Source organism: Nannobrachium achirus, assembly GCF_963921795.1.
Source record: "Nannobrachium achirus genome assembly, chromosome: 11".
In the NCBI taxonomy this organism is placed as follows: Eukaryota; Metazoa; Chordata; class Actinopteri; order Myctophiformes; family Myctophidae; genus Nannobrachium; species Nannobrachium achirus.
Genome location: NC_137820.1, coordinates 13655304 through 13674744, shown reverse-complemented (window position 1 = coordinate 13674744; position 19441 = coordinate 13655304). Strand labels below are relative to the sequence as shown.

Sequence of the window (19441 nt, the reverse complement as noted above, 5' to 3'; positions counted from 1 at the left end):
AAATTATTTTGGGGGGTCCCCAGATGATTAACTCAATTTGTTTTCTCACTGTAAAGTAAACAAGAGAGTATTTGACAAAATTACATATATTTCAATACTCCAAGTGGACCTGTGGTGGTTGTTATAATAACTTGAATAAACAACACACGGTATTCATTAAAAGAGTGTTTACTTTATTGTTTAGTACCAGTACATTATGTGGACAAAATGTGGAAATCACATTTGCGGTTGCCTGACAACCAATAGCCATTCACAGTGCTGTCCCTTCGGGCAATGGGATCTAGACTGTGTGATCCTTGCTGTGGGACAGATGCCAAACAGGGAAGTGACGTCGTTATAGCGACGAGACTGACCACAGCTGCCAGGGGCACGGTGTGTGTTTACAGCTTGGAAACCGCATGCATCTTTTAGCCCACCACCACGACCTACACACGGGCTTACGACCCCCAAACAGGAGAGAGCCATGACGCCCTTGTCGCTGTCCTTTTCCACCCTCTTAAAACACAAGGAGTGTCTGCAAACGCTGTCTGTCGTCTGTAATGTCCTACACCAGAGGCTCTTCAGCCACCCATCGTCCAGTACTCGACTATGGAAACGGGACTTTGGAGTGGGAAATGTGCGGGCACGACCCCAGCAGTCCGGTGCCAACACCGCAGTGCCATGTAGCAGCTCTTCAGGTGGCAGGAACATGAGCGACTGGCTGTGGTCTGTTTACCACCAGACCAAAAGAGAAACGGAGGGTAAGAAAGAAAGAACGTCACTAAATATCTCACTCATCTCATAGGGTCATCTCTACCTAAAATAGATTGCAGTAATAAACTTTAATTTTAGTAGTAGTAGTAGTAGTATAACAATAATAATAATGTAATAACATATAGTATATCATCGTCATCATGATCATAATTTGACCTTGTGGAATACTGTTGATAATTTGCAACTGGCAAGAGCTCACTCAGTTGAAAATGCTAATCCCACTCTGCCACTTTAATTCCTATTCAAGAGGGAAAATAAATGGATGTTGTATATACAGTATACACACCCCTTTCAGGTGTTGGTCTAGAGACACAAGACAGTGTGTGTTTAAATCCTGTGGTGATGTGTCATGGTGAATGGTGGGTTCATTGTTTGAGCCAGAAATGACTGCTGTACAGAACAACATATTCCAACTTATTTTGGCAACAGTTTATGGGAGCTTGCGAAACACAAATATATGGGGCACACGATTGACAGTATGTTGCGATTGGTGTGCCTGTGTAGCCGGACACTCAGCCTGAATTGACATTTCGTTTCACTCCATTAACACAAAATTTAAAGGGGTGGCTAGCGATTCAGGGTCTGGAACTAGGCTAGTGCTTATGTGCTCCTCAAAGGAAGTTTTCATTTGTTCAGTCCAACAATCATTTCTATGAGAATGTTTTCCTTGTGAAGTTTGTGGAAAAGTGGAGATATTTTACTAAGCACAAATGGATATGAAACTAGAGGCAGGCATTGACACTAAGGCTTGCCCACCTGCCCCCGGCAGGTAAATACAACTTTGGGGCAGGTGAAGTTTGCTTTCAGGTTGCCCGACCGGGCAAGTGCTCGTTTGAGAGGGGACGCAACTGTCTATAAACACAACAGGAGATATCTGTCTTCTAAACACCTGAACGTGGCCAGAGCGCTCTGTTTTCTGGCCTGCGGAATGTAAAATAAAAGCACTTTTTACTGTTGCTATGTAGGTATTTGGATAAAAATGTAGGTACTGTATGATTTTCTTTTTCTTTTTACATTAGCCCCAAAAAGTAAAAATAAAAAAAAGTGTTAAATTGAATGGTAATTCAAATCTTACCTATCATTTTATAATGGACATTTTACTTTTCGGGCAAGTGGGCATAACCTTTGGGCAAGTAGAACATGACCTGGACTTGCCCGAAGGGAAAGTGCTTCTGAGACCTTTAGTGTCAACGCCTGTAGAGGACAATATCTGACTCCAAATCACAGGAATAATTGTTGGAGTTTAATGCAGTGAGGATCAGGCTGCTACCTGGGCAAGCATAGGACCGATCTACACTATGGCCTATAGCTGTGTATTTGGAATAAATGAAATGTAGATGTGATATCCCGTCCATTGTAGGGCTACTGCAATAGCAAAGTAAGTAACCATAACTATCGCTCCCCTGTCCTCCCTTGTAGATTTGATTCCAGAAATATCAAAGAATTCGGTTAACCCCGACACCATCTTTGCCAACAATGAGATGAACCTGGACGACATTGAGATTTACGGCTTTGACTATGACTACACCCTGGCATTCTACTCCAGTCAACTCCACACACTGATCTTTAACATTGCCCGTGACATCCTCATCACAGAACACAGGGTGTGTTTGCACGCACGCACGCACGCACGCACGCACGCACGCACGCACATACACACACACACACACACACACACACACACACACACACTCACACACACACTATATGTTCGTGGGAGAGTGTTTTCTGCTGGTGTTTCAGTCCGAGTGTATCAAAATGTGCGTTCGGAAATGCGCACCGGGTGTGTGCTCAGTGTAGTGAGTGCCTAAATCTAACCCTAATCCTAACCCTAACCTCAGTAAAACTATGCCTAAACCCAACCCTAACCCTAACCTTAACCTCAGTAAAACTATGCCTAAAACTAACCCTAACCCTAACCAGACCCGGTGCGCATTTCCGAACGCACCCTTTGATACACTCGGACTGAATCACCAGCAGAAAACACTCTCGCATATGTTCGTGGGGTGAGGTGTAGGTGTGACTGTGTGTGCATTATGTTTGCATTATGGGTGGGTACTGTATGTTCTGCTACTGTATGTACTCTCACTTCTATTTTTACTCTGACACAACACACGCCTCAGCTCCAGGTTCCTGACAGAATCAGTCCTGTTAGCAAAACTGTGTGACATCAAATGTACTGTAAATGATCAAAGCACACTCACAGAACCCCCCCACCCCCAACCCAAGCATCTTTGACAGCATCTTTTTTTGTGTAACATATAATGAGTTTAGCCTAACTACATTATAACCTCAAACTGATTTTACAATCTAAGACGTGTTTGCTGTGTTTCTCCACTGCTTCCCTGCTGGATTTAATCTGCTGTTTATTTTTTTTGTTGGTGCTCATAATAATGTGATTTCATTTTTAATCTAGTACCCAGAGGGCCTTCGGGAGTATGAGTACATTCCTAACTTTGCTGTTAGGGGCCTGCACTATGACGTTCAGAAGGTGAGAATACATCTACACCATTCTCTGTTTCAGTGTTGTTTTTGACAGCAATTTTTGATTTAGTTTTAGTCATAGTCTTTGGAATAAAATGTCATTTAGTTTTAGTCATAATTTTACTCACCTGAAAAGTATTAGTTTTAGTCTAATTTTAGTCAACTAAATATCATAAGGTTTTAGTCGACTAAATCTTCAGTTGATTTAGTCAACTCAAGTATTTTGGCGGGCCTTGATGACATTGAAATGACTGATTTTACACTTGGTTGCGTGCTGAAAATAGCCGTTCTACAAGCAGCGCGATGCGTTGTGAGCTTGTAGATCTGCTATTTTCAGCACGCAAAACCTGAGAGCAACCAAACATAAAATGACTCTCTTCTCCACCAGTCCCTCCCTAACGTTTTAGTCTAGTTTTTATTTTGTTGACGAAATTGTCAATATATTTAGTCTTAGTTTTAGTCATCACAGCTTAGTTTTTACTTAGTTTTAGTCAGTGAAAAAAACACAGTCGACAAACATTTTTAGTCATAGTTTTAGTCGACGAAATCAACACTGCTCTGTTTTTGCTCGAAAAGTAAAACATGGACATTTAAATGGTTCCCGCATCTTCTTGGTAAGAGCGTAGCTCTGTCAGAAGACAGTCTTCCACAAAATCACAAAATTGAGCCATTAACCCATTCAATGACTTGCTCTAGGCTCTACTGATGAAGATTGATGCCTTTCACTACATCCAATTGGGAACAGTGTACAGGTACTATATTTATGCCTGGTACTGAATACAACAGATTGAGCATGCTGTTTGCCTGACATGGTAAAAATATATATATTATTCTTTATTATACTTATTCTGCAGGGGCCTCTATCCTGTACCCGACGAGGAAGTCATTGCCATGTATGAGGGCAGCCATGTCCCTCTAGAGATTATGAGTGATTTCTATGGCAAGGTACAACAACAATGGAACAACACATTGCATACTACTAAAGTGTCACTGAGATTACTAACATTGTTCTTTTATTATTATTGTTACCCTTATTATTATTACTGCAAGGTTAAGGTACTTTTCATTTATTGTGCCAATTCATGTCACAATAAACCATTTTAAACCAGACTAAATCACTGGGTGGACAGTGCTCAGAACCACACAAAATGTACAGATTGTAGCTTTAGACTTTAGAGTAGTGTACCAATAAATCTTGGCCAGCTGATGTATCAGTCACAAACACACATAGGCAAATAAAACTCCAGTATATAATACATTGTCTAATGCAGGGGTTTTCAAAGTGAGTGCCGGGGCACCCTGGGGTGCCATGACGGCAGTCCAGGGGCGCCGCGAAATCATTTTAAAATATTTGGAATTAATTTGGACAAAATATTTAGTATCATCAAGTACAAAGTTATTTTCAGTCAGTTCTAACCAAAATATGGCTATTATCTCAACGTTTTCCTCACAACATAATCACTAAAATATCGTCACTGTCGGGCAGAAACCTTGTATCTCCAAGTTTCAAATGTGTATGTCTTTTGCTAAAGAAAAGCCCTGCTTCATCATACAAGACTGTCGCACAAAACTCGCGAGGCGTTGTGTGCTTGTAGATCTGCTGTTTTCACTAGTTTAGAACATTTTATAGATGATAAATACAAAACAAACGGTTTTGGACATTCAAGGTTTCCACCCGACAATGACGATATGCTATAAATATAAGGTGCTGGGAGTGAAAATAATAATGTAGGGGTGCCTCGGATTAAAAAACATATTTATGCCCTGAGACAAAAAGTTTGGGAACCCCTGGTCTAATGCAGGGTTTCCTGCAGCACTTTACAGGCCAGGCGCCCCGCCCGGCCAGAAAAACCCCCCGCCCCCCCAAGGGTTTAAAAAAAAAAAAAAAAAAAACTTTTTGGACCTCCAACAATGTACTAGGCATGTTGGAGGTCCATACCAACCCTATCTTTCAAACATGGCAGCCATGTTTGTTTACATTTGAAGAAAACATAAGGGCTGGTATCTCCTGAATGCCTGAACGGATTTCCAAGCGGATTTTTTTGTTTGAAAGCTGTGAAAAGCATGTACATGCATAGTGCATCATCTGTGCACGAATTCGTACACCAGCGTGCACACTATTTTTTTAACCCTTTGGTGGCGAACCGGCAATATAAGAGGTCCCACTTTACATATGGCACCGAAGAAGTTGAAGAACAACTTCTTTTTTGTATGTATGTTAATGTATTAATGTATGTTTTGTAGTATAAACATTTATATCTCCAAAGTAACAAGTAACTAAAGTTAACTTTGTAAGAGTAGAAGTAAAATATTTGGATCCCAGATGTAGTGGAGTAAATAAGTACTGAAAACAGGAAATACTCAAGTAAAGTACAAATACCTGAAAATCTCCTTTGTACAGTATAAGTACAGTACTTAAGTAAATCTACTTAGTTACTTTACACCATGTTTTTTTTTTTTTACTGTGCTGTAGACTTCTATTTATATGGCACGAGTGCTGGTTGATTAACCTGGGGGAAAAAAACAGGTTACACTGTCCTGTGAAAAACATATTTATTCAATGTTGAATAAATGTGGATGATAGCATGTAGTTGTGTTTTCCGTCATCATGGGCACATTCATGTGTTTTTTTATAGGGCAAAAATAATAATTAATATTAAAAATTAAGTGAATTAATTACTAAAATTAATTAATTAATTATCAAAAAAAATCGGCCCACGCGCTTTGCGTGTGCGCCATGATATCCCCCCCTGGTCAAGACTTATTCCTGCAGGAAACCCTGTAATAGTATTTGAATGATGATGTTTCGCTTTTTCTGCAGAGTTCCCATGGCCACTCCATGAAGCAGTACATGGACATCTTCTCCCTGCCTGAGATGAACCTCCTGTCCTGCGTCAATGACTTCTTCATGAAACACAACATTGACTATGAGCCTGTCCATCTCTACAAAGATGTGAAGGTACAGTATTGATTATTTATTGTCCCAGTCCCACTCTGTTTAACCATTTCTGTGGGGACCTTGATTTTGTTAGATGTTTGGTTACAGTAGTACAAGGGATTCAGTCCTTCAAAGGTGGGATGTGCACAGCCACTAAATAATGATTTTATAACCGACTAAATGACAAGTCTAAAATTAAGTACTATAAACCAGCGCAAAACTAAGTGAACCACCTGTACAAATCAAAATCAGTTGTTCAAGTAACAACAATTAGACATTTTGGGGGAAAAAAAATAATGAATCAACATCTTTCTCACAAGGAAAACATGTCTGTACGTTGGGGACTGTCATGACTCAGAGCCTACTTGTATGTAGTCAATGACATTTAGCTGTGAAAAACAGGTGTCTAATTTTAGAGGTCTGGCTGGCCTGCTTTAGAGCTTCCCACCAATAGACTAGTTTGCAAATCCCGCCCCATTCTGCCCTGTTACTATGATGGGACATTTTCCCTGGGCAGATTGTTTTTATAGTGGCAGTGAATGGGATTTTTTTATGTTTTCATATAAAGTACCAAAAAAAACACATCTACGTGATATTAATAAAAAGGGAAGAAAAGGGTACAGTAATTACATAGCAAAACAGTAGTTTCCCCCCGAAAATATATGTTTTAATTAGTTTAATCCTCTGGATCAGAGAGAGAATAGAAATAGCAATAGAAAGCGCATTGAATCTTGGGTAGGAAGAGGAGAACTATAATCTGTTCTCCTCACATACACGTAATTCTGCCCATTTAAAATATATGTACCCAATCGTAACTAGTTAGACCATTGATAAGGTCCATGTGAACTAGTTTGTTGAAGCTTATTCATTATGATGAGCGAGATCGCCCCCTACTGCCGCGGCCGTACCAGGCATTGCCGTGCTCCGCACTGCGGACAGTTTTTGAAAGGCTGAAGCAACATTCTCCACTGCACAAACTCCACCCCCGATAGCAAAAAGTGAATGTTTTTTCTGGTTGGCCAGTCAGGGAGTCTCAGGGACCAATCAGAAGGCTGACAAAAGGTCTATTGCGGCTGGCTCTGTTTTTTCAGAGGGAGGGGAGGGGGGGACGGGGGGTCAGCACTCTGTTCTCACTCTGAGGGCAGCTGTCTGTCCAGTGCTTAATTTGCTATTTAATTTGAGCTCATGAACCCGTCAGTCTTGTCAGAGAACATACTAATATGAAATGTTTTACCATAAATGTTTTTATATTAACTCATTTGCTGCATTTTAAAAATCTTTTTGAAGTGCCAGGATGCCAACCAGTCTCCATAGACTTCCATGTAATTCATAGTGTACGGATCATGCACGCCCATGCATAGATCATGCACCACGTGTGTGCACGCCGTTCACAGCTTTCAAACAAACAAAAAATCAGCTTGGAAATCCGTTCAGGCATTCATGATCAGCAGCCTGTATGTTTTCTTCAAATGTAAACAAACATGGCTGCCATGTTTGGAAGATGGGGTTGGTATGGGGGTCAAACATGCAATGTTGCGATCGCGATCATGCCTAGTAGATAGGAGGAGGTGGCAGGGTACGGGAATAACTCGGGAAACTCGGGAGGGGGCAGCAAATGAGTTAATGTTATATTATCAATAAAATCGTAATGTTTTTCCAATTATGTATGTGGAGGGTTCAAATTGATTTAACCCATCCCATTCAGGCCGGGTACACATTAGTGTATGCGAGGGGCTTACAGTACATGTACAGTATGTATCAACATATTTGTTTTTGTAGGCTAATTTCTGATTTGGGCCTAACTATAGGTTAGGCCTAAATGGGTTAAAGATTTAGCACTTTTGTTGTCACACGCCGAGCAGCCTCTCAACTTGACAAGTTTACCATTAACCTCAGTTAACCTTATGTAAAACACGAGAGTGTGTCAGAGGAGGCCAGTTCATTTCTACCACACCGGCAGAACAATGGACTTCTGACAAGCCATCACAGACTTTGTCTCCATCTCTACAAAGTGATCAGACAATGGAGGCTGTCTCTCTGTCTGCTACTCGCATTTGTATTCAGAGATGCTACTCCTGTCACACAAACAATTTGCACTTCTTTGTGTTTGCAAACTCAGGCGTTTTCCTACAGAACAAAGTGCTGGTATTCTCCCCGCTGAATGCTAACATTGTCTATGAAGTCCTCATTCCCTGGCTGACGACTGCGTCTATTTTTCACTCTCTCTCACAGGAGGCCATCGGAGACGTTCACGTAAAGGGCATCATGTATCGAGCCGTGGAGGCGGATATCGGTAATAAATGCAATAGTACAGAACAATCCCTGAATGTCATTACTTTGTTTGAGCTGGTTATAAAAAGAGGATGAATATCTAATCTGCAGTATTTGACAAAAATGATCTTATGTTTGTGCCAAGAAGTTGTCTAAGGAATAACAAGGCTGGTATTATTTATTTCATCATTCATATTGTCTGCACAAGGTCATGTCTCTTTCCCTATTATGCTTTCTCTCTCTTTCTCCAGATAAATACATTTGCTATGGTGAACACAGTCAGGCGGTGTTGAATAAGCTGTCTGCACATGGAAAAAAGATGTTTCTCATTACAAACAGCCCATTTGACTTTGTGTAAGTCCATCTCACATCTGAAAAAGAGCAAAAATGTACATTTGCAGATTCAGAATTTATCATTTAAATTGTTTAATTTGGGTATGGATGTCCTTTCTCCCCTAATCGTATCCTCATACGTAAGTAGAGACGTTGAGGACTGTCAGTAGTCTTAATATTTCAAATACCAAGACTACTGTTGCCATGACTATCACTCACACTGTGGCTCTTTTGACATTATTTCAAATGCGAGAGCATTTCACAGTATCAAAACAAAAGAGATCCAACTTGCGTCCTTGGCTACACTCTGTCTTCATAGAAATACACTTTCTGAAAGGTTAAAAGCATTTTTCAGTTGTTAGCTTTGTTTATTCAAAACCAAGGAAACACCAATATATCATTTGATCCGTTTGTTGAACCTGAATTGATGATACTGGGAGAATTCAACTTACTATAAGTGTGATTTATTCCTCAGCGATGAAGTGTGGCGTTTTGTGTCACTTGACAAAAGTAATGTTTTTTTCAATGGAAAAAAAAGTGCATATACAGTATTTTATACTCCAGTCAACTCTACACACTGTCAGCATATATTTATTCAGATGTATCTAACAATCTCAAAGAACTTACCATGTCCTATATTGCGCTAGCCTGGGATCAATACCATTTTCGGGTTTCTGAGCCGGTCTGGAGTGGAAATAAACCATCCGGAACAGCTGGGAACACACAACTGGAACCTCCGGCGTCGAGCACCTCCAAAATGATTCCCCTAGTTTAACATTTGTTTCGTTTGGTATAATTATATTTTTGTTTCTTTTGGTGCAATAATCATTTGGAATGTACATCTTTTATTCTAACTTGTAGTATGTAGGGAACAAAAACAATGCGACCATAACACACCACTGGAACACGATTGTTTTTTTCCTTTTTGAGCGGTGCCTGCCACTCCCAACATTTAACCAAGTGTGTATGTCTCTATCTCTGTCCATATGTCTATCCGTATGAGCACTGCAACACCAGCTACAGCCACCCAGCAGTGCTGTTGAGCAGCCTGTACTACCCATTTCACACAGGGTGTGATTTTTCGAAACCGAATCACACAGCTAACTTTTAGAATGAATACCAAGCTTTGCTCTGAGGCGGAAAGCCTGGTGATGCAAGGATAATAATGCACTGATCAGAGCAATGGTCACCGAGTTATGGCCATTTGCAGTGTTGAACATTGCTCTAACCCTTTTTCCCCTGACCCACGGGTCCCATCCATGGGTTACCTGTCCCGACCCGCTCATAACTACAACGTGGCCCCTGGTGTGACCTTTTTCATGACAGACACCTGAACATTCTTTGTGCCAAGTTTGGTGCGGATCGGATCAACGTTCTGCCTCACATGTTCGGATGCTACATTTGTTACATACACCGTCCACGTCTGTCCATCCACCTTCTGGGCAATTTTAGTATAGGGAGGATGTTGTGGTCAAAATTAGGCTATTTATATGGAAACAAAAACTTCTTGACAAAGTTATGCAGACTAATCAAAGCAGCCTTTCTCCCAGTTATACAAGTTTGATATACAGTAGTACTGGCCATGAGCAGTAATTCCTTTACTTGGCTTTAAAGAAGCACTTGGCTTCAATTTCTTTGAATCGTCTTCCTCTGTCACCACAGCATGAGAAATTAAAATCAATTCATCATCTCACTTTAAATCAATGCTATTCCCTCGCTTTTGAAATGGCGAGGAGACTTGAAGTTCGACTTTCTTTTAAAACATTTTTTGAGTCCCTGAGGATTTTTAGCCAATTATTTTTATCCCTTTTTCACCCCAATTTAGTTGTTATACAAATTGATTCCTCCCCACACACATTTCTGTGTGTCACTGCTGTTGTATCCTACTGACTCACCTGCCAGTGAGGAGCCCCCACCAGGAGGACGTAGAGCCTTCCTCCTACTCCTCCCTCCCAACACTCCCTGCTGACAGGTGCCGCCCCAGTCCGTAGAAACACACGCTAGGGCATTCACCAAATATTCTAATATTCGAATATCAAAGTCACTATTCGACGTTGCTCACCGAAGTCGAATATTCGCTTATTTAATTTTTTTTATTGTTTTCTCTTTAAAACATGTATAGTTTATGAAGCTTGGCTAGATAGGAAGTCATAAGAATGAGTTGTCAATGCCCCTGGTGGATGAATTTGTTAATGCTCTATACCAGGGGTTCTCAAACCTTTTTAGGCCGTGACCCCCAAAATAAACATATTTGAACTGGGTACACCCACCCTGACAAGCACTTGGAATTGTAGGTCAGGAATTACATTTAATGTCACTCGGTTCCGCAGATAAATATTGTGAAAATAGCATGTAGATCGGCTATTTTCACAATGTTCGCCTCTTGCTATCTTGGCCAGTCCTGTCGAATATTCGAATACTTTGCGGTCAAAAATTCGAATACTAAAAATCACTATTCGTGAATGCCCTAACACACGCAATGACCAGTATCATCCTCCCCGTCCGGCTTCCCTCCCCCGAACACGGGCCAATTGTGTTCGCACAGATGCCCGACATAGCCGGTTGCACCACAAGGGATTCAAACCCACAACCTTCCGTGGTGGTGGGCAGGGACTTAACCACTGCGCCACCCGAGTGCCCTGAAGTTTGACCTTCTGCCCGTCGTTAACTCAGGCAGCACTTCCTTTGAGGATGGTAAATCCTGACTGCTTCGGTAGAATTGGCAATCTAAAATCCCAACCATGGCCCCAACCCTGAACTTAACTATCTCTGACATTAACCATTTGATAGGTGCAGCTTGTCAGGGTTGTTTCACAGCCTGGATTAGATATTAATCTTATTGTATTTAATTACAGTTGTTTGATATTAATATCACTGACCACTTGTACACTATCCATCGTAGCTGTAGCTGACGCAACACTTGAGCACAGAACCCGCATGAGGATTCTGCAGATATGACTGATGCTGAGCTGTTGTTTTTCCCAGGGACCGGGGAATGAACTACATTGTAGGAAAAGACTGGAGGGACCTGTTTGATGTGGTTATCGTGCAGGCTGACAAACCTGGTTTCTTCAATGACAGGAGAAAGTAAGTACAGAACCTGTGAGCACGTGCGTACATACGCTCATTGTGAGTGTGTGTGTGTGTGTGTGTGTGTGTGTGTGTGTGTGTGTGGTGTGTGTGTGTATGTGTGTGTGTGTGTGTGTGTGTGTGTGTGTGTGTGTGTGTGTGTGTGTGTGTGTGTGTGTGTGTGTGTGTGTGGTTGATATCTTCCCTCTAGCAACAGGTTTATAAGGTTATACCTTGTGCTGAACTTTTTCATTGATTCTTTAGAGTGTGTGTGTGTGTGTGTGTGTGTGTGTGTGTGTGTGTGTGTGTGTGTGTGTGTGTGTGTGTGTGTGTGTGTGTGTGTGTGTGTGTGTGTGTGTGTGTGTGTGTGTGTGTGTGTGTGTGTGTGTGTGTGTGTGTGTGTGCGTGTATGCGTGCGTGCGTGCCTGCGTGCGTGTTTTCACCTGCCATGTCTCCCTCCCTACACTAGTAATATTTAATACACTAGTTGGGCAATAGGTGGCAGCAGCGATCAATTGTCTCAGGTGCCACTGTGTCCTTTGTCAACACAACTCACCGGAGAGATAGATTCGTGCGTGCGTGCGCGAGCGAGCGTGCGTGCGCGAGCGAGCGCGTGTTTTTTCTTCTAAACTTTCTATAAGGTTATGTATGTTATAAACTTGTTTGAAATGCATTGGTATTGTTACTGCCTTGTGGGTAAGGAAAGCAAAAACACTTTGTAAGTTTGTGTATTTCACCCCCTCCCCATTGTAGACCTTTCAGACAAGTGACACCCAAAGGGACGCTGCTTTGGGACAGGATTCACCGCTTGGAGAAAGGACGGATCTATAAGCAGGTGTTGTGTATAACCAGGCCAACTCCACATTCCAGAGGCATTGCTGTTGGCTGATCACCCTCTCTATAACATGGCTCTGTTTGTATGTTTGTATCTCTGATTCAGGGAAACCTGTACGAGTTCCTGAGGCTGACTGGGTGGAGAGGTTCCAAGGTGCTCTATTTTGGAGATCACATCTACAGTGACCTGGCTGTAAGCAGCGCACACACATCTTCATAAAAACACAGTTTGCATTTTAAAAAAAGTTTCTGTTACCATTTATTTACTGTAAGAGTTTGACTGCTACAGTAGCGTGATAGACAGACACGCATGCATCCAGTGATAATGATAAGTTGGGCAGTCAAGATTATGACATTTTACATGACGATTAATCGTCACTCAAATAATTGCGATTAACGATTTAATTGAGTTTTTGTCGTTGACAATTACATTTCTGTTTGGCTTGTAGGCTTTGAAGTTGCACATGGCAGATATGACACAACCTAAATATAGAAAGAAATTACTGACAACTTTATACTTAAAAAAGAACATTGGTAGTGGAAATAGCCGATCTACAAGCTCACAACGCGTCGTAGATCTGCTATTTCCACCATTTTTTACTTTAAAATAAATCTAGGAACATTTTTCAACATGGAAACGATTATGACGATTACGAAAAATAATCGCGATTATGTCAAATAACTGCGATTAGACGATTATGTAATAATTGTGGCAGCCCTAATGATAAGGGTGATTGATTGACTCATGGTATGTACTTTGATATCAAATCCTATATGCGGTCTTCATTGCATATAGACGCAAACTGGTGTGTGTGTGTGTGTGTGTGTGTGTGTGTGTGTGTGTGTGTGTGTGTGTGTGTGTGTGTGTGTGTGTGTGTGTGTGTGTGTGTGTGTGTGTGTGTGTGTGTGTGTGTGTGTGTGTGTGTGTGTGTGTGTGTGTGTGTGTGTGTGTGTGCGCGACTTGATAAGCTACTGGTTAATATTTAACTATGGGAGACATTCAAATTAGCTCTTGCATATGTATGACTCACCCTGATACATCATATTATTTTTGGCAGGGTCCCACAAATGTGTGACATAATAGATACAACAGCTGGCTTAATAGATCCAATATTTGTATTCAGCAGGGGGGAGTAACGGCACTGCATAATGCCAGGCTTTGCAAACACAATGAGGAGCAAATTGCTTGTGTGACAGAAGTAGCACCCCGGAATACTAATTCAAGAAGCAAAAAGAAGCGTTTCGTTATTTTAGATGAAGACAACATTTCCAAGGATGCTAATGTGTGCAAGAACTATCGTTCGGTCTCACATTTATATGGCAAGTTAACTCGTTGCTAATTACTTTATTATATATTTTTTTGTCTAAAATTAGAGTGGACTGTCCACTCCAAATGGAGCAGCGGTAGAGCAGGGGTCTTCAACAGGGGGTCCGGGACCTCTAGTCTAGGGGGTCCTCAGAATTACTACAGGGGGTCCTCCAAATCTTCCAATCCTTTTTATATGAACAACTTGAACCCTAGTGTCCATATTCTGAGAACTGTAGCCAAAAATAGCAGATCTACAAGCTCACAACGCCTCGCGCTGCGAGGCGTTGTGAGCTTGTAGATCGGCTAATTTTCGGCAAAGAGGTTTGGTGTAGAGGAAAAAAAAAGAGCAGATTAAGTACAGAGTGAAAGGTCAAGTTTATTAGGTATTGACGGTTCAAGTGGTTAAATATCTGAAAACACAAATTGACATGATTCCAAAATACACTGATGATTGTGCTGTCAAACAATGAAACTCTATGGAATCTATGAACAGGTTGTGGGAGTCGCTGCTTCATCTCTCTCTCAAATAAGGGGTCCTTGGCCTGAAAACGTTGAAGACCCCTTCCGTAAGAGAGTGTTATTGGGCACAGAAGGAAGCTGATTTGAGCCTATGAACCACAGTATTACATGCAACCCCAGAGGCAATCATCTCAATCGCTTCCCTGTTCTGTCCTTGAAGTCTTTTTTTCTTTTAAAACAGTGATATTCCTGCTGATTGGGCATCGGGTGTGATAGGTGTCCTCTCTTGCTTCTGTGTCCTCTGCAGGATCTTACTCTGAAGCACGGCTGGAGGACGGGCGCCATCATCCCTGAGCTGAGGAAGGAGATAAAGATCATGAACACGCAGCAGTATGTCCACATGATGACCTGGCTGCAGGCACTGACCGGACTCATCGAACACATGCAGGTCAGATCGCAATCGGCAAATCATGCTTACAGGAGAATTTCGGGGGGGAAAACGATGTTCCTACCTTTTTAAAAGTATCTTTTAGAAGCTTCCAGGATGTTCCAGCAGTTGTTCCAAAGAAGAAATCCTAGTCCATTTTTGTCTGAGCCGTCCTACGCAAACGGGGCTTAAAACGGGAACTATTGGGTCAATAATACCTGAGACGAATACCTGAGACGAATAACAGTATAAGTTCATATTTGATTTTTTTTTTTATATATTTATTTTTGGATTTACCATACTGTAAACCACAAACTAGTCATTTTTAATCTGTTAAATTGTTAATGCAATCCCCCCTAATTTTGTTTAATGGTCGGTTTTAATGTTATCTGCTCCCTTTGTCTGCTGAATATTGCTTGTATGGACTTAGACTGTTGTTCCACAAACTGCTGGAGATATACTGTTTTTCCACTTTCCATAAGTATTATGTCTTATAATTCCCAATATATATGAGTTAAGTAAAAAAATCTAACTCAACAAAATGAGGGGGGAGTAAATTAAGACTTTAAGAAATTAAAAACTTCTAGTTTGTGATTTACAGTCTGGTAAATCAAAAAAATGTCTTTATACAAAATGTTTAAATACGGACTTAGACTGTTATTCGTCTCAGGTACTCCGTTTTCTTTATTTGTATTTTTTTTCTTGGCTTCCTGTCGCTGACACTATTAGCAACACTTACAAGCTATTACTTCTCCAGGGGTGCGCCATCGTTGTTGTTAAAACACTGAACTCTGAACTCAGTTGACGTCCCATCCACTTGCATTGGAGATGACAGAGAGAGGAGGGAGGGAGGGATTTCAACTTACCGGTAGTAAAAAAATGGACAGACAAAAGTGGACTATATTTCTTCTTTCTAACAAACAACTGCTGGAACATCCTGGAAGCTTCTAAAAGATGCTTTTAAAAGAAAGGAACATCGTTTTCCCCTATATAAAAACCCTATATAGTACAGTAGGTTGACCTTTGTGGGTCATTTTTTTCCTCAAATCTCTTCTGCTCACCCCATAATAGGGACACTAGGCCAGGGTTTGTGTGGTTCATTTATAATATATATGAATTTAGCTAGGTGGCCTCTGGGCTGAAACAACATGAATGAATGTTGACTGTGTTGACAACAGTATGTGCTGTAGAGCTCTGTGTGTTGTAACTTTAGTAGTAGTAGGTAATAGTGGTGTGTTAAAGTACTATATTGTACCTCCGTTGTTCTATTCACTCTCCCATTCAATTCAATTCAATTCAAAGGAGCTTTAAAAACATACGTTTACATTGCCAAAGCATGTTTCAAAACATAATAAAAACAGTTGAAAATGGGGAACATACTGTATATACAGTTGGAGGGGGTACAGCATTGTGAAAACAGAGCTATGCACATTGTCGTTTTGTACAGTATATACAGGGTATGAAGCTTTTTGGAACAGCATTTCTTTTTTTCTCAATGCGATTTCAATAGTATACAAAGAAAAGGAAAAAAAATCCTCAAATTTAAAACGTGTTTAAAGGTAGCAGCTCTGTTTATACTGTATGTGCAGTAAGCCATTCACTCTCTCCCATTCTGGTTCTCGCCCACTCTCTCCTCTTGTGTACTGTATTTATTTCTTCCAGCGCCCCCATTGAAAATACTGTACTGTAGCTGTAGTTGTAGCTGACAGCAGGTTGGGTTGTGAAAATAGCTGTGTTTGGCCCTAAAGAAAAGATTTACAAGTGTGTGCTTAGATCAGTTAATCTTCTCTGTTCAAATTCTGTCGTCAAACAGGTCCACAGGGATCCATCTTCCCAAGCTGTTGTCCAGGAGTGGATCAACGAGAGAGAGTCCATGAGGTAAAGAAGAGGGCACTTTTTGAGCTCTCATAAATATTTGCTGCTGCAAAGAAGCACAGGCAGAGTTGGTGCATTGGCCCACATACAAGGAATTAGACTTGGTAGGCTGCGGTCAGGGAGGCTCATTACAAATGTAAACGGTTAACCAGATAGCCCTGTATTAAATAATACATCGTCGTTGTCAGGTGAAAACCTTGTATGTCCAAGACCGTTCGTTTTGTATTTATCATTTTAAAAATGAACTTAACTAGTGAAAATAGCAGATCTACAAGCACACAACGCCTCGCATCGCGAGGCGTTGTGTGCTTGTAGATCGGCTGTTTTCACTACTTTTGTGCGACAGCCTTGTATGATGAAGCAGGGCTTTACTTGGTGAAAAAACATACAAATTTGAAACTTGGAGATACGAGGTTTCTGCCCGACAGTGGCGATATACTTATCAGCTTATTGGTTACGTTACATACCGTAATTAGTGTGGTTGCCCTAACAGGGCTTCACCGGCAATTGTGTGGTTGCATTTTGTTTAAATACATTTATTAGTGAATTTCTATGAATCTTTCCCATTGACTTTTGGGAAAATGCAAAAACTCACATTCAGGTATTCTTCTCTCAGAAACCGTAAGGGCTACAGTTTCAAAACTTAGAGGTGAGGTTCATAATAATTAGCCAGTAGCTATGCCCCTCCCAAAAAGCTTTTGTCCAATGCTAGCTTAGAATAACTTCCTGCTTGCTAAGGTTTGCCTTGGCAACAGCCTTGGCAAGCTGCCGTTTGCTAAGCTAGCATTGGACAAAAGCTTTTAGGGGAGGGGCATAGCTACTGGCTAATTGCAAGAAATAACTAAAATGATAATTACATCTGTCGGCCTCATGGTGGCGCTATAACAGGCCACTTTGCATTTTGCCATATAACTTTTGAACCATAGGTCGAAAAAACTAAATTAAAGTTTCCAAATAAAGTGTTCGTCTTTTGCTTTACCTAAACAGACCTGCTGGAGGCATTCAGCCTCTGACAGCACTTTGCAGGTGTCTTAACTCTTGGTCTCAGTATAAATGCATCAGGATCTTCTGGCATTTTTCGTGTGACTTCTATACGTATCGAAACTTGTCTTAAGAGTATAAGCTCCAGTTGGTACGCAGACACTATTTACAGAATTAAAAGTATGAGCAGAGTATTGTAGTACACTTTATCGAGTATTTCAAGTAAATTGACATAATTTACAACATATTGCAGGTATGCTGTAGATGGAGGATAGGTAGCCTTTACATTATGCACCATGTTGTATTGACAGGTCCCAGACCAAGGACATCTTCAACAAACAATTCGGAAGCCTCTTCCGGACGTACCACAACCCCACCTACTTCTCCCGCCGGTTGTCGCGCTTCGCCGACATCTACATGCCCTCCATCAGCTGCCTGCTCAACTATGACTTCCAGCACACCTTCTTCCCCCGCCGCACGCCCCTGCAGCACGAGTCGCCCTTCTGGCCCGAGCAGAAGCCTTTCGTAGCCACCGGTGACCTCCCCCAGCCCCACAGGACCACGGCGGACTCCGACTAGAGCAGGGGTCTTCAACGTTTTCAGGCCAAGGACCCCTTCACTGAGAGAGAGATGAAGCAGGGACCCCCAGATTCAATATAGTTACATCGTTTGACAGCACAATCATCAGTGTATTTTGGATTCATGTCAATTTTTGTTTTCAGATATTTAAACGCTTGAACCGTCAATACTTATAAAACTTGACCTTTCACTATGTACTTAGTCTGTTCTTTTTCCCCTCTAAACCAAAGCTCTTTGCCGAAAATAGCCGATCTACAAGCTCACAACGCCTCGCAGCGCGAGGCGTTGTGAGCTTGTAGATCTGCTATTTTTTGGCTAAAGTTCTCAGAATATGGACGCTAGGGTTCAAGTGGTTAATGTAAAAAAGGAGAAAAAAAAGTTTCTATCACTCAAAGATTTGGAGGACCCCCTGTAGTAACTCTGGGGACCCCCTAGGGGTCCCGGACCCCCTGTTGAAGACCCCTGGACTAGAGGGTTGGAGGCTATGAGCTGAAAGGTGTTCCCTGACTTTTTACTGGTTCTTCATGTTCTTCATACAAGTGACTGCTAGATTTCTACTTTTTCTTTTTTTTTTTTCGCATTCTTTCAGTGCTATCGTAATACAGTTCCCTGGTGGGGAATGGCTTTGGAAAATGCTGCTTTCCTTTTGGCTTATACTCTCTACACGTACGTAAAGCTCTGAATACATGACATGCACATGCATTTCATCTCACTGTCGACGCAGAACCTGTAAATTAGGTTTAGTCATGTTAATAACATAAGCTGGAAATTCTGGGCCTTTTAATGTGTTAGAGAAGCAAATTAGCACTAGTAAGCCAACCGTCTTGAATCCTTTGATTCAAAATATACAGTAATTAAGGCGTGCATGGGAGGTTTTTATCCAGAAATAATTCTGGCATTTCTTTTGCTTTTTACCCCCAATTGATTCCTCCCCACATACATTACGATTACATACATTTCTGTGTGGTGTTACTGCTGTTGTATCTACTGGCTCACCTGCCAGTGAATAAGAAACTGACATTTGATACATCAAATTAACAATTAACGGTCACAATTTGCGGAATACAGAAATGTTTTAAATTGCACATATGTGTTGATAATAAGCTCACTGCTCACGAGCAGTGAGCAC

At 41.3% G+C, this 19441-nt stretch overlaps 1 protein-coding gene across 1 annotated transcript; it reads left to right on the top strand.

Moving 5' to 3' along the window:
* Nucleotides 1-373: 373 nt before the first annotated feature.
* Nucleotides 374-18556, top strand: nt5dc3 (5'-nucleotidase domain containing 3). Its single transcript, XM_080737677.1, has 14 exons — nucleotides 374-740; nucleotides 2173-2357; nucleotides 3170-3244; nucleotides 3934-3989; nucleotides 4092-4182; nucleotides 6059-6196; nucleotides 8408-8468; nucleotides 8698-8800; nucleotides 11765-11866; nucleotides 12602-12683; nucleotides 12789-12875; nucleotides 14758-14898; nucleotides 16691-16755; nucleotides 18045-18556. The coding sequence occupies exons 1-14, from the start codon at nucleotides 464-466 to the stop codon at nucleotides 18310-18312; spliced, it is 1731 nt and encodes a 576-aa protein (XP_080593803.1). The 5' UTR covers nucleotides 374-463; the 3' UTR covers nucleotides 18313-18556.
* The last annotated feature ends 885 nt before the right edge of the window (nucleotides 18557-19441 follow it).

Excerpts from the sequence above, each read along its gene's own strand:
- nt5dc3 (XM_080737677.1), top strand. The coding sequence starts at position 464 with ATGACGCCCTTGTCGCTGTCCTTTTCCACCCTCTTAAAACACAAGGAG. Across the intron at positions 3,990-4,091 it reads CAATTGGGAACAGTGTACAG|GGGCCTCTATCCTGTACCCG; the intron begins GTACTATATTTA and ends CTTATTCTGCAG. Across the intron at positions 16,756-18,044 it reads AACGAGAGAGAGTCCATGAG|GTCCCAGACCAAGGACATCT; the intron begins GTAAAGAAGAGG and ends TTGTATTGACAG.